Raw genomic sequence first — 16,617 nt, 5'->3', positions numbered from 1 at the left:
ACCGCTGAACTGCAGATAACAGTCAGCTGAAGTGGCCTGCAGTACTGCACCCTAACCACTGCGCCACCTTGGCTCTGGATGAATGACATCCATAGTATCAAAAGAGTAGCACTTATGCGTTTAGCTTCCAGATATGGTAAACTCGCTCAACTTCAAAGAGTTGCGAAACAGAGCAGATGTTAAGCAAGGCATATCCAGTGGTTGCTGCTATCTGTCCTTTCAAAACAGGGCTGAAGAAGAAGTTCTCACATTTTTTTTTCTTAACTTTTCAAGAGGCAATCCAGTGGTGGGATTCAGCCAGTTTGCACCACTTCAGGAGAACCAGTTGTTAACTTTCTGAGCAGTTTGGTGAACTGGTTGTTGGACGAAATTGTTAGGGCAGAGAACCTGTTGTTAAATTATTTGAATCCCACCACTGGGTCAATCCCTTTCAGAGTAGACTAAATGGTACTTTCTCCTTCAGTTCATTAACTCATGACACACTATCTTGATTAAGCTTCAGTTTGTTTCCTCCCAACCAATTCCTGTTTTCTTCCATTCACTTCATCTCTGCATACAATAGACCACAAGAATACCTAGTCTCCAGAGAACTTGGATCATTCCACAGTAACCTGTTCTAATCTCCATTATTAATATTTGTATGCTTGTTGACTATCTGTACATTATTCAGATTGTCATAAAGCTTCTGTTGGGGAAAAAGAGCCGAGGTGGCACAGTGGTTAGGGTGCAGTACTGCAGGCCACTTCAGCTGACTGCTATCTGCAGTTCAGCGGTTCAAATCTCACTGGCTCAAGGTTGACTCAGCCTTCCATCCTTCCGAGGTGAGTAAAATGAGGACCCGGATTGTTGTTGGGGGCAATATGCTGACTCTGTAAACCGCTTAGAGAGGGCTGAAAGCCCTATGAAGCGGTATATAAGTCTAACTGCTATTGCTATTGCTATTAAAAAGCCAATGATTTGAGAACTGAAGGTACATTTCTTGAGTAAGGTTTTTTTTAATTTAATTCTTCCTGTAATGAATGGGTCAGGCAGTATGGCATACAGTGTACCTTTTGAGCTTCTAAAATTATAAATACAATAATATGAATCAGGAAAAAAAAAGCTTTGTGAAGTATTTTTTGATGTGCGAAAATGGTAAGTTAATGTTCAAGGTTTTAAAATTCTTGATACACACCCATAGCAGTGTTTAGGAAAGATAAGGCTTGCTATTGTTTCAAACAAAGCTTTGCTACCGAGTCCATTTATTTATGAAACTTTGTGTTAAAAAGATCAGCATGTCCTTCTTACTCTGTATCTGGAGTGTTTGTCCCTTTTCTTTTTGATCTTTGCATGGAGTTTCTTTGAAGCCCATGTTTTTTGAACAACAAATATTGCATATCAGCTTTCAGTGTTCAGCTAAACTGTTACCTGCACAATACAGGCCTTGAAGGGAGTGAGGTCAAGTATTTGCTTGAGTTCCGATGACAGAGAAGGGACACCATTATAGCAGCGTGACTTTTCTTATTTGGCAAGGGACTATAATAAAAGCTAGACAGAGCTCCTGATTTTACAGGTCTCCTTCTCTTCCAGAAGGTCACCAGTATTGCTTTATTTAAGAATCTCTCAAAACTTGGGAGATGGCAATGATTGTCTTAAATCAGCCTTTCTGAATCTGGGCTTTATCAAGTTACGTTTATATGGAGATGATGAGAAATGTAGTCCAGACACATTTCTAGAAACCAGCCTATGGTCCTCCCAATTGATTTTTTTTTTCTGATCTTCTGATTATCTTTTTCTGGCAAAGTTGATTTGGTTAGAAGCTTGGAGAGTAGGAATATATTTCTTCTTACACACATTTAAATATGTTTATGTCTGATTCATAACAAATTGTTAAAAGATTCTACTTTTGTATACTTGTTGATAATAAATGTTGTCATCTATATCCATAAAATATTTCACACTGATTTGTTTTGTCTTCTGCTGCAGAAGCAGAATATTGCTCCCTCCACCCCATAGTTTGGTGTCCGATAGAAAAGAACACACTAGAAAAATTACTTAGCATAAGTTAACATGTATTCCTTCAAGAAGCTAATTTCATTGTAAACTGTATTGTGCTATTTACACAGAAAACCACCGTGAAGGGGAAAAGCCAAGTTGTCTCGTGTTTCCCCTCCCCTCTTGTGAAGTTTTTTTCTTGAAGGACAGGTCTTCATTTGCAGGACATAGGAACCATATTTTAGATAAATACCACCTCACATACCTCTATGAAAGTCAGTCACAGTAATTGTAGTGAAAGCTCAATCTTATCCATGCAAAAGTCAAAAATGTGCAATGAAGATTGGACTGAACATCATCATATTAGTGGTTGGTTTATTCCCTCTTATCTCCTCTCCTCTCTTGGAAAAGCCTCCAGTGAAGCGAGCTCATTCACAGATTTCCAAGCCATTTTGTAGGTCAGCTCTGACAAAACGTAGACTGTTTTGAAATGAAAGAGAGCAAGTTTGATTAAGTGGTTAAGGCAGCAGGTTAGAAACTGGGAGTGCGGGAGTTCTAGTCCAGAGGTTCCTACCAGCTCGCACCAGTTCGGTAGAACCGGTTCGTCAAATCTACCGAACCGGTTAGAAGAGGTTCCACCAGTGGACCTGGAAAACAGGCCACACCTACAGAAGAGGTTCCAATTTTTTTTAATTAAATGTTTTTTTAATTTTAATTTGAAACAAGTACAACATCTTTCTTTACATCTATAGAAAGTGTATCAGTCGATCACAAATAAACTTTGGTACATCTCCTCCACAGTCAACAAACATAACTCATGTTAACTCAAGCATTTTAACTCAGATATTCATACATATCACCATCGTCATATATCCATTTTCATTTGACTGTAATTATTATTTAAAAATATTAATAAAAGTAATAATCTTAAACAATACATGCCCACACCAGTGGGAAAAGAAAGAATCAAAAAGAAAATTTTTTGAAACCCACCACTGACACACACACACACAGACACACAGAGAGAGAGAGAGAGAGAGAGAGAGAGAAAGAGAAAGAAAGGAAGGAAGAAAGAAATAAAAAAAGAAAGAAAAAGTGAGAGAGAGATGAAAGAAAAAAAGGAAAAGGGACAGAGAGACAAAAGGAAGGAAAGAGAGAGAGAGAGAGAGAGAGAGAGAACACATGGCCGTCAAGCCACTCCCACCAAGTCACATGGCCGGCAATCCACACCCACAAAGGAGGCCACACCCACAGAATAGGTTCGAAATTTTTTTGAAACCCACCACTGTTCTAGTCCTTCCTATCTTAGGGACAAAGTCAGCTTGGGTGACTGGGCCGATCACACCCTATCAACCTAGGGGAAAAAAAGCACTTCCAAAAAACTGCAGATATCCATTAGAAGTCAAGACGCAGGCACTGTTTATGTGTTTTGCAATGAAATCGAGGATAAAGAGCTAGTATATAACCCGTGGCATTAATGTATGCATCAACTTAGGAAATCTGAATGTAAGTACAAATTGAGAGAAGCAACAAGGTAAATAAACTTTGTTTGCCTGTTAAAAGGTGCTGTATTATTTGAGCTGTCGCTGAAATTGCTCCTCTCAGTTCTGGATTACGGCTGTGTAATATTTGCTTGATAGAAATACGAGTCCATTGGAAGGATAGTGCTATAATATGCGGATATGTTAGATTGATAGAGTAAACAAGGCGGTTATTGATATTGGCATGTCATCGCTGGAAGAGAACAGCTAGCTTGATGTATCCTTATCAAAATTATTGCCTCTGGTGTCCTGACTCAGCAGAGATAATTGTACTCATCTGAGTGTATTATTATATATATGTATATAGCAAGCACCTGCATTTATACAGACTATTGTTCTCTGCCGCAATGTTGTTGTAAATTGTGTAATTCTTTGAGGCATTATCAATTAATGGAAAAATGTTACTGAATTGCTGACCCATACCTTTCCATGCTGCAATAAAACACTGGCTGCTTTTGGAAAATTAATTTATTTGTACAGTGGCGGTTGCCTCTTTCTTTAACCACAGATTTAATCTTTGGGAGTCTGGCCAGTACCAACTGATTAAATTAAGCGAATTGCAATACTATGGGTTGTAAACCTAGCTAACGGACGCAAGTTGAAATATGGTTATTAGTTTTGAGTGATATTTATCAGGGAGTCCAGTTAATATGTCAGTTTCAGATTTGCTGCTAAGAAGCTGGTCTCTACTTGGGCTCTGCTTAGGAGTTCCAAAGATCCTGGTGTAAAAATGCTTGCAATGGCTCTAGGGGGAATTTCACTGGTAGAAACGTAGAAAATGTAAGGTATGCTGGTGATACTATTGCAATAACCTTTAATCATGAAATTGCACAGTAGTGCTTGAGTTTTTGCTAATACTAGAGCTGAAAATAATTACGGTAGGTAACAGATCAGTGCTGATGAATGTAAGAGTGAACTGGACCAAGCTACAAAGGTGCATCCAGAACTTAGGGAAACTCACAGGTAAATCACCCCCCAAAAACCTTACGTATTATAGTGATCAATGGCCTTCACTAAATTCTCATTTTAATGATCTTCTCTCAGCAGCCTTAGATGACAGATTCAGAAAAATTGCATTGTCACAGAGATTATGCCAACATAGTTCAGTTGAAATGAATCTATAGTCCTGTGAGGGTGACCCTATGGTACGTGTGCCACAGATGGCACACAGAGCCCTCTCTGCGGGCATGCGAGCTGTCGCCCCAGCTCAGCTCCACTGCGCATTCGTGTGCACCTCCCTCTGGCCAGTTGATTTTTGGGTCTCTGTCGCACACGCGCAGGGGTGGGATGCAGGCGGGAGATGCGTGCACATGCACGGGGTTGGGGGGGTCACATGTGCATGCACAAGGGGCAGGGGGAGCATAAGGAGTGCAGCACATTTTTGGTCCCACGAGGCTGCAGGGAGGCCTATTAGGCCCAAAACAGGGTGTGTATCTCTGTGTGTGGGGGTATTATGCCAATGTGTGGGGGCTGGGGGGAGCAGAGGGGGGTCACATTCAGGGGCAGGGAAAATGTGGAGGTGTTGCATACACATTCACGGGGGTGGGGCACAGGGGGTGCCGCACCCGCATTGCAACACCGCACACGCTTTCAGCATGGGACAACAAAAAGATTAGCCATCACTACTATAGTCTGTGTTTTCTAGGCTAAATGTTTTATTCTGATAATCTTTAAAATTTTGAATAGAGGAATTTGATTCAAGTTGTACTGATGCAGAGATTTCAAAGTTACCTGCACAGTTGTCAATTTCTGCTATCTTGTATCAAGGATGTGCAATTAAAAAAATTCACGCTTATGGGGTCCAGAGGACTAATCTGGGTGATTTTTGTTTGTACATTAAGAGGAAAAAAGTTTAGCTGTCACTCTTAAGTTTGGCCTGATATAAGATCATACAGATTGTCCTTGACCTACGGCCATTTGTTCTGCAACTGTTCGAAATTACGACTGTGCTGAACAAATGGACTTAACACCTGTGCCCAAAGTTATATCCTCTGCAACACTCCTATCACACCTGATAAAAAAAAAATTAGGCACTTGGCCTCCTCATACAGTGGCTAATAGGCTGAGCTTGTCGATCCGAAAGGCAGTTTGGTGGTTTGAATCCCTACCGCTGCGCGATGGAGTGAGCTTCCATCTAGGTTACTCTGCCAACCTAGCAAATTGAAAGCAAATAAAGAATGCGAGTAGAAAAATAGGAACCACCTTGGTGAGAATGTAACAGCGTTCCGTGCACCTTCAGCGTTTAGTCATGCCGTCCACATGACCACAGAGATGTCTTTGGACAGCGATGGCTCTTCGGCTTTGAAACAGAGATGAACACCGCCCCCTAGAGTTGGGAATGACCTGCACATATAGGCATGGGGAACCTTTACCTTTTACTCCTCATATATATAATTGCAGAGGCACTGCAACCATCCCCATCCGTCTATTTCCCTCATCGGTTTTGTCGGCGTGCTTTTGTTGTGCGTGCTTTTGTCGGGTCACGGCCTTCCAATACCTAGAGAAAATCATTAAAGGTAAATGGTGGGGAGGGAATCCTCCTGGGCCTGGGGAGGGGGGGAAGAAACAGCCTGAGCCTCCTGGGCTGTGACAGCTTTATGCTGCCCTGCAGTACCCCCCAAACTCACACACAATCTATGCTGCACCTTCCTATGCCATGCTCCTTATATGGCACTCTGCTTAATACCCTGGGAATTGCTTAACAATTGTAACTGGAAGTGCTGGGAATGTGATTGTTGAACGAAGTGGTCATGCGATGTGATGCTTCGCTGAAGGACCACTTGTTCATCCGAGATTCCAGTCCTAATTGTGGTTGTAAGTCAAGGACTACTTACACTTAGGCTATACAAGTAGTCCTCATTTAGCAGCTGCAATTGTTAAGCAAAACCTCATGTGACTGCAGTAGGCTTATGATCTCTCTTCAGTCATTAAATGAATCACCGCAAGTTGTTAAGCAAGATGTCACATGATCACGGCTTGTTGTTTCACTGCCAGATTCTCTGTTGACTGCTTGTTGACAGCCAATTGTGAAGTGTGCAATTGTGGGACAGGCAATGCTCCTAAAAGCAAGGATTGGTTGTTAAGTTACTTTTTCAGGGCCATCATAACTTCAAGCATCTGCTAAACAGATGTCATTAAGCGAGTTTACCTGTACAACTTTATAAGCTCAATTTACAAAGAGTTTCTTAAGCTCTTTTACTAAAAAAACACATTGGGATATTAATTCTGGAGCGTACAACTTTGACGCAAGTAGGAAACTTGATTAATACATCTTTAATATAGCGCATGTTATAAATGTGGCAAGTCTTGGATCTATAGCTGCAAATGTTGATAGGCATCTAAGAGTGTTGGCATTCTCTAATCACAGGAACATCCATCAGTGAATTTGTTACATTTATTTATGTATTCATTGTGTTTATATTTTGCCTCTTTTTAAAGATGCCAGGGTTCTCCATTTAACATCCATTCTGTCCCGTGACGCGACAAATGCGCGCATGACAAAAGCGCACTGATGAAACTGCGGCAAGAACACCGCAACGTCATAAACGCGCCCACAACAACGCACTGACAAAACTGCGCCCACAAAAGCGCGATTTAAGTTAAGGTTAGGGTTAGGTTTAGGGTTAGGTTTAGGATTAGGGTTAGGGTTATTAGGTTGTTATTAGTTGTTTGTTGAAGGTGCGCTTTTGTCGGCGTGCTGTTGTCGGCGCGCTTCTGCGCGCATTCGTCAGCGCAATTTCAACCTCGCGGTTTTCTCGCTGCGGTTTCGTCGGCGCGCTTTTGTCGAACGCGCATTTGTCGGTGAACCATTCTGTCCATATGACAAATCTGTGAAATCAGTTATACGGAGCAAAGCCACATAGTCAGTCTGTCAGCAGAAAAAGCTGAATTGTTAACGTTAAGTGTCACAGAAACTCTGCTTTTGTGTTTGATTATAGTTATGTAAAAAGCCAAAATGATATGTTGCTGCTTCTATTTAGTATGCAAATATAAGCCGAAGAGTGAATCTGAATTGCAAATTTTTAATTTATGCTAATAGGCATTTATATTTAAATCTTGGATTAAGGTAGGTTTCCATCCCTTTATATATCCTGAGATCCTATTAGTATTAATAGAAGTCATGCAGATATAGTGGGTTGACAACACAGCTGTTTCAAATGGACAGGTTCTTTCCATTTATGTGGGATTTTGGTGACAAGACAAATCACTAGTGATTTCATGCATCAAATGGCTATGTGCCAAATCATTAGTATGTTAATAATCTTCCTGTGTTATCTGGTTTCAGTCTGCAGTTCCTGTTTTCACAAGAAAGAGAGTGCTGAATTTGCATTACCTTAGTGTTTTGGGAAATGTGCTTATGGCTTCTGCAAATCCATATTAAAGAAAAATTTTCCCCTGTAAATCCACATTAAAGCCCTGGACTCTTACCAATAAAGAACTAATTAATATACTGCATTAATTTTGGTTTGTTGAGCAAGCCACTATGGTCTAGTTCACATATACCTAAACTACTGTATCTATTGTGTTTTGCAATTCATCAAGTTAAATCCTTACATGAAGGATTTGATTTGGTTTAGCTTATATGAATCCAGTTTATGTTTTGTGAACTATGGATTATAGTTGAATGTATTAATCTAACCGTTGCGTTGATTCTCTTCATTCTGGTATTTTCAACTTATTTCTGTAACCCAGTGATCCATGGACAAATGTCACCACAGGAGATCTGCAAAGGCTTGAAGAAATATTATGATTTAAATCTTGAGTTAAGTCTTTGGGGGAGGGGCGGGGGGTTGTCCATGGCCATGGTCCATGACCACAAAAAGTCTTTAAAGGGGGTGGCTGAGTCTGAAATGAAGAAAAAGTTGAGAACCATTGCTCTAACCTATAGATAATTTTGAAAGTTGTTTGCCTTCTACATTATTAGCTATTGATCCAGTTTTGTATGATTGTGAGATTTTATAAGAATTCTTATACCTTTTATCCAATCTTTTACAAAGAAGTTAAGGAGCATTAGGTCCATGTCTGAACCTTGTGATAGTTAACCTCTCTCCAATTTGATGAAGAAATATTAATGCTCAAAATGCCTTTTCAAAAATGCTGTTAAAATCAAAATATATTTGTCCACAGGATTCCTATAGTCTATTTAGGAAGATCTATCTATCTATCTATCTATCTATCTATCTATCTATCTATCTATCTATCTATCTATCTATCTATCATCTATCTATCTATCTATCTATCTATCTATTCATCTATATATTTATCTATATATCATCTTTCATATCTATCTATCATCTATCTATCTATCTATCTATCTATCTATCATCTATCTATCTATTCATCTGTCTATATATTTATCTATATATCATCTTTCATATCTATCTATCTATCTATCTATCATCTATCTATCTATCTATTCATCTGTCTATATATTTATCTATATATCATCTTTCATATCTATCTATCTATCTATCTATCTATCTATCTATCATCTATCTATCTATTCATCTGTCTATATATTTATCTATATATCATCTTTCATATCTATCTATCTACCTACCTATCTATCTATCTATCTATCTATCTATCTATCTATCATCTATCTATCTATCTATCTATCTATCTATTCATCTATATATTTATCTATATATCATCTTTCATATCTATCTATCTATCTATCTATCTATCTATCTATCTATCTATCTATCTATCTATCTATCTATCATCTATCTATCTATTCATCTGTCTATATATTTATCTATATATCATCTTTCATATCTATCTATCTATCTATCTATCATCTATCTATCTATATATCTATTCATCTGTCTATATATTTATCTATATATCATCTTTCATATCTATCTATCTATTCATCTGTCTATATATTTATCTATATATCATCTTTCATATCTATCTATCTATCTATCTATCTATCTATCTATCTATCTATCTATCTATCTATCTATCATCTATCTATCTATCTATCTATCTATCTATCTATCTATCTATCTATCTACCTACCTACCTACCTACCTACCTACCTACCTACCTACCTACCTATCTATCTATCTATCTATCATCTATCCATCCATCCATCTATCATCCATCCATCCATCCACCCACCCACCCACCCACCCACCCACCTACCTACCTACCTATCTACCTACCAACCTATCTATCTATCTATCTATCATCTATCCATCCATCTATCATCTATCTATCTATCTATCTACCTACCTACCTACCTACCTACCTACCTACCTACTTACCTATCATCCATCCATCCATCCATCCACCCATCATCTATCTATCTATCTATCTATCTATCTATCTATCTATCTATCTATCTATCTATCTACCTACCTACCTACCTACCTACCTACCTACCTACCTACCTACCTACCTACCCACCCACCCACCCACCCACCCACCCACCCACCCACCCTTGAATCAGTTTTAACTCCTGGAGAAGTCTTAAGATTAAGATTGACAAAATTAATTCTTGGAAAATCTGTGATGGACTCTAATTATCATCACAATGTTTGCTAACCCCAAGATGCTAATAAAGCCGTTACTTATCTGCTCTAGAATTTTCCAAAAAATATGATTAAAAATCAAGTGCTCTACATTTTTGGGATCCATTTATAAAACAAGGACATCATTTGCCTTTTCTAGTTATAAGATATTTTACACATTTGCCAGGATTTTTCAGAGCTACTGTAAAAGATGCAGGTTTGACCAGATCGTTAGATGCATGCAATCTCTTTAACCATCTATAGCTACCCCAAATAGATATCTTAGGTTGTAGAACTGGTTTGCTTGTGTCCACAGAATTAAACTGTTTCCATTATTATAAAACCTATAATATTTAAATGCAGTTTTCTGATTTTAGCTGAGATAACCATATATTTATCTCATAGGTTTAAAAAAACACCTGTAAATGTTCTACCAATAGCAAAATTACTTTAAAAAACTGTTTTATTAATAACAGTTTTCCATTAAATAAGATACTTATTCCAAGCTCACATATTTTTCTCACTATTTCTCACATATATAGCTCACTATTTTTATTTATAAAAGCATAAGTAGTTTCCAAAAATGTCATAAAGACTTTTTAGGTTGAGCAGCATAGTCTCGAGACCATTCTGAAATGAAATATTAAGATATTTTTTTTTAGCATTATACCAATTATAATTTGGCAGAACTTTTCTAAATGTTATTAGTTGGATAAAGTCCCAACAGTTTCTCTCTTTACCATACTATTCTGTGCTCATACCATATACTTACATAAGAATAAATCTGAATTAGCATGAGTCTGTGCTATTTAAAGGAAATTAAAATGCTTCTGTTGTCTCTCTAATTCCTTTTTATGTCTTGCAAATGTGGCTAAAAGGTCTATAATAGAAATAATTTCTATTTCTTGTTACCCTTATAGCAAATTTTCATCCATTCCTGAGCTTGATATCTGTTCCTTAATACCATGAAAAGAGAATCACTATATTATTGCCATTGTTCAGGGCACAAAGATATTGTTCATTCCAATATTATATAGTCTGCAGAGGATAACATTTAAATCAGCAGTGCTGCAGAGTATGAAAATGTCAGATTGCCTGTTGTACCATATAATTACTTTAAGCCGAAACAGGATTCTCTTTTGTGTAGAAGCTTCCTAGTAAAGAAATTGGTGCTGTGAACTGTGAGTCAGTCTGGAGTCAGACATTGCCTAAATTGAATAAATAAAATAAAGTGAGTTAATAAAAGAGATTACCTTTAAAAAGCCTTTTTTTCAGCTTGATAGCTTTCATGGCTGGGATACCCAGAGAATTGTAAAAATTCTGGAGACATGCTGTTGGAAACTCTGGATTTCTATCCATTGGTTTTTAAGAGAAGGGAATTTTTTATTCCATAGAGTATTTTTTTCTTTTTAATTCTTTTTCCTGTTTTTTTTTTTAATTTTAAGGAGTAAAATTAATTACATAAAAGAAGAAAGAAACAGCTGAGAATGGACATAGTGGATGGGAATATAAAACATCAATAAGTAAACAGAATTTATACTTGTCATGACATTTTAAATTCATTGCTGCACTAATTAAATAATTGAATCTATAAAACCAGGCTTATTATTTTGTCTTGAGAAGTAATTGTCACTTCAAAAGACTAAACATTAATATTTATTTTGATGTCATCATTAGTAGTTATGATTATCTAAAATAAATGTCCATGGCCGTATTAAAAGAAAGAAAAAAATGAACAATGAATATGAAAAACTGAAAAAACAATATTAAGTTCCAGATCCCTTCCAATTATATCTGACTTGCTGATTACATCAAATTATTCAATGAATTTAAAAATGCTTCTGGTTCCTGTCTTTACCTCCAGATATTTCTGTCTTAAAAACTGTATTCTTCATTATCCAAGTTTGCCTTGTTGACACGTAATACATAGGGGAACTATTCTTCTTAAATTTATTAATGCTTTTCCCTTTGCTCATTTTTAGGACTATTAAATGTAATTCAGATTAATACATCCCCTTTCACACGTGAGCGTGTTTGCGCACTTATTTGTGTTTATATTGGAAAGCATTATAACCTCAGATACTTGGATATTATAGTGCAGGGGTGGGTTTCTCGCCCCGTTCCAACCGGTTGGGTTGGAACGGGGTCGGCGGCGTCCTCGTGCACGCGTGTGGTGCATGCATGCGTACTAGCATCTGCGCAATGCTCCAGCTGCTCCTGGAGGATCGCGCAGGCGCTGTATGCGTCCTGCGCATGCGTGGAAGCGCAGAACTCGTCAAAACCGGGTAAGGATCGCGGGCGGGCGGGCAGGCCCTTCGCTGTTCCCGGAAGTTACTTACTTCCGGGTTCGCCGACCAACCGGTTCGCAGGGACTGCCGCGAACGGGTTGAAACCCACCCCTGTTATAGTGGCAGGCAGGACCCGATCTGCAAAAGCGGAGTATTAAATCTGTGCACTCCAAGGCCTTAATTCTTCACTTCCTAAACATAGTTGCATGGTTATATAAGAACTTTCTTTGCAGTAGTAACCTACAAGGAGTCGGAAATCTGTTTGAACTGTTTGTCCCTGAGGTTCCCCCCCCCCTCCCCTTACATCTATTCTACAAGTGTTCCACTTTTCTCTAGTTTTTGGCACACTGCTCAGAACACTACTTCCTCCTTTTCAACCTGGTGAAGTCCAATTGTTCTTTGCTTACACTACATCAGCTTTTCCCAGAATTTAGCCTGGAAACTTGAATCCACCAGGGAATCCCCAATGTGTTTAGATTATAAAACAGCTTCCTAAAAGCGTCTTGATTGGGCAGCATCCTTAGATAATGCTGTCATACTTGCTTTTCAACAAACAGCCCCTTCCCCACAATGTTTGCAAGCAGAGTGTTCTACAAACATGGATGTGTGCGTAATAACTCTTCCTCACGTCTTTTGATTGATTCTGAATTCATCATTCTTGAAATGAGTAGGCTGAGCCTTCTTGCTTTATTAAAAAAAAAAGGGGGGGGGTGTTAGGAAGAAGACTGAAGCTGAAGTAGGGTGGCCTGTTTGGTCCCTGTGAGACACAACTAAAATAGCTTTTACTTTTGAAATTCTTATATGGACCATAATCAAAATTAAATGCAGAATCACTATGTATTTTAGGTTTAGGTTTAGGTTTCGTTTTATTTATATGCCACCCTATTCCCAGCGGGACTCAGGGCGGCTCACAAACCCAAGAGGGGAAGGGAAACACAAGAACTACAAATACAAGCATTTAAAATAACCAACAGACACACAATCGAGAGGGGAAGGGAACTCATCAACCCCAGGCCTGCTGACACAGCCAGGTTTTAACGGCTTTTCGGAAGGCCTGGAGAGAGGTGAGGGAGTTCGTTCCAAAGGGCCGGGGAGTTCGTTCCAAAGGACCGGCGCTGCCACAGAGAAGGCCCTCCCCCGAGTAGTAGCCAGATGGCATTGGCTGGTAGACGGAACCCGGAGGAGGCCGACCCTGTGTGATCTAATGGGTCTTTGGGAGGTAATTGGCAGCAGGCGGTCTCTCAAGTACCCAGGTCCAATACCACGAAGGGCTTTTCAGCAATTATATGTGGCGTCTGCAATTTAAAGCCAAGGGAAAGATTTGGATTTCCAATACTTAAGCTCATCCCTGCTATTTGCCATTGCCTTATGCATTTTAGCTCCCAATTTTAAAATGTAATGTTGGCTTTGGTCATTTGAAGAAAAATGGTCAAGTTGGAACGTCTGTCTTTTAAGTTCAACATTCCTTGGGGAGTATCAGAAGGTTAAATGCGCTGTCGTTTTGTTTTGGAAAGCCACAACAAATTGCTACACATGCGTAGTTCCTTTTCTGTTTTTATTAAGGTGTATGCAAGTCAATCGGAGTAAGCAACTTTTTAATTGAACACTTGGAGCAGCTGAGGGAGGACTGTCAGATAACTCCACATGTAAATCAGGTGAGTATCTTATACCTAGTGCTTATACAGCTTTCACCACCAAATTAATGACTTAATGAAATAGAGATTCACAACAACATTCACACTCCATTAGAAAGAGACAATAAAAAGCTAAAATGGAAACAAAAAGGCCAAAACATCTCTTCGCCAGCAAACAAACTCCAGATAAGCAGAGTTTAATACCAATATTAATACCAGACGAACAAACAGTAAACAGTACCCCAACCAGAGGTGGGTTCCTACCAGTTCGCACCAGTTCGGTAGAACCGGTTCGTCAAATCTACCGAACTGGTTAGAAGAGGTTCTACCAGTGGACCCGGAAAGCAGGCCACACCTACAGAAGAGGTTCCAAAAAATTTTGAAACCCACCACTGACACATAAACACACACACACACACACAGACTCACACAGAGAGAGAAAGAGAAAGAAAGGAAGAAAGAAAGAAATTAAAAAAAGAAAGAAAAAGTGAGAGATGAAAGAAAAAAAGGAAAAAGGGACAGAGACACAAAAGAAAGGAAAGAGAGAGAGAGAGAAAGAGAGAGAGAGAAAGAAGGAAAGAAAGAAAGAAAGAAAGAAAGAAAGAAAGAAAGAAAGAAAGAAAGAAAGAAAGAAAGAAAGAAAGAAACACATGGCCGGCAAGCCACTCCCACCAGCTCACATGGCCGGCAAGCCACTCCCACAAAGGAGGCCACACCTACAGAGTAGGTTCGAAAAAAATTTGAAACCCACCACTGACCCCAACCAACATCCTACTAACTCAAACAATCAAACCGTAAACAGTAGCCTAATCAGGAAACTATCAAGAAGAAAACAACACTGACAGGGGAAGACATTTTTATATACACAGAGAGCAAATCCCATTCCCTAATAGCACTGATGATGTTATCTAGTTGGGTAATGAAATGTCTGCAAGTAATAAAACACATGAGAGCACAAAGTACACGTCTGTTCAACCCTGAACTATAAATATTTTCTTCTCCTGGTTCATTAATGACTGTGAAATGAAGATGCAGAATAGAATCCTCTCTCCTCCTATTTGGATTGATGACTAAACCAGTGTTTCTCAACCTTGTCAACTTGAAGATGTCCGGACTTCAACTCCCAGAATTCCCCAGCCAGCATTTAGTCCAGAAACACTGGACTAAACTACCATGAAGCTCACTTTCAGAAATGTGATTCCCAAGTTCAGTAAAGTGATTTTTCTTTTGTGTTTTATTAGATTATCTTGCCAGGGGCTCTACAAAAGTCTATATTTCAGGTTAGCTTTAACTAATAAGAATGAAGCCTTTTAGCATATTTTTATGCATCGTTCCTTTTATTTACATTTGTATGCTTTGGATATTTGAAAACACTCTTTTTTCTTCTTTGCTTCTTTCTCTCTACTGGTTAATGTCATTTGATTTGATTTATTGGATGAGCCTAAATGGAAAATTATTGCAAAATCTTTCTCATTTCGTTAGTTAGTCATAAGACAAAAAAACCCCACATTCATAATAATCTGATACTCAAGAACTTCCATGAAAAATGATAACAATAAGAAAATGGGAGAAAATAGCTTAATCTCCTTTTTTTAATAATTCAAATAATGTTATAAACTACTACAGTGTTCAAACAGTTTGATTTTTCCTTAGAGGTAAGATCTTCCAATAGGCAGATAATGTTTGGATTGACCTTTTCTTTCCCACTGATTTTCCATCCCATAAATCTCCAGTGATTACTCTATCGTGTTTAGGGATTCTATGACATGGAAAGATACACCCAGATTTGTTGGTTTGGTTTATTGAATTTATATGCCGCCCTTCTCCCAAGGACTCAGGGCGGCGTACAACATTAAAAAATATTACAATATTACATATTACAAAAGTTAAAAAGAATTAAATAGAATATCCCAAACAAACCCAATTCGGATTAACAATAACATTTTTTAAAAAAATTCGAATTAAAATTAACAATGATCAATAATTTATTTTGATTTGTTCAGGCCAGGTTGGCTTGCTGGAAAAGCCAACTTTTTAGGGAGCGTTGGAAGGACCGGAGGTCGGGGATTATGCGAAGCTCTGGGGGCAGCTCATTCCAGAGGGAAGGGGCTCCCACAGAGAAGGCTCTCCCCCTGGGGGTCGCTAGCCGACACTGTCTGGCCGACGGCACCCTGAGGAGGCCAACTCTGTGGGATCACACTGGATGGTGGGAGGCTACCGGTGGCAGTAGGTGGTCTCGCAGGTATCCTGGGCCTAAGATGTTCTGCCTTCCTCAAAACACTCCAGTGAAACTACTGGAAATGGTGGTCTCTATTGTAGTCTCTTTGGGTGGAAGAAGATGAGCAAATGAATGTTTCTGTATGGTGTCTTTGTCACGGTAAGCATGCGGTGGGGAAGGCCACAGAGAGGTCAAGAAACTTCAAAGGTTGAAGAAATGGATGTGTCTGCTGCTTGAACTTTGATTCCCATCCAAGCAGTCATTTTTGATCCCAGTAGGTTTAGGCTGACCAAGCCTAGACCTCAAGTGCCTGCATTTCTCAGAGCCGCTGTTGAGCATATGCCAGCCTATTGTTCCTGGCTATTGTTGCCTGAACAGACAACATGTCCTAAAGATGAGAAACAGGAAGCAGCCTTTCATCCTACTCAGGGTGGATGAAAAATT

General features: G+C 38.9%; 1 protein-coding gene across 3 annotated transcripts in view; it reads left to right on the top strand.

The window, feature by feature from the left end:
- The window catches only part of LOC116508699 (uncharacterized oxidoreductase ZK1290.5-like), a 105,902-nt gene that overhangs the window by 58,106 nt on the left and 31,179 nt on the right, over positions 1-16,617 (top strand). For all 3 annotated transcript variants that reach the window (XM_032217347.1, XM_032217346.1, XM_032217345.1), the window contains exon 4: positions 13,885-13,976. In XM_032217347.1, coding sequence (XP_032073238.1) covers positions 13,885-13,976 — 92 coding nt within the window. The remainder of the gene's footprint in view (positions 1-13,884; positions 13,977-16,617) is intronic.

The sequence above is a fragment of the Thamnophis elegans genome, chromosome 5 (genome assembly GCF_009769535.1).
Source record: "Thamnophis elegans isolate rThaEle1 chromosome 5, rThaEle1.pri, whole genome shotgun sequence".
Taxonomy (NCBI): domain Eukaryota; kingdom Metazoa; phylum Chordata; class Lepidosauria; order Squamata; family Colubridae; genus Thamnophis; species Thamnophis elegans.
Note: the sequence above shows the minus strand (reverse complement) of the source record. Positions and strands in the feature narration are given on the sequence as shown.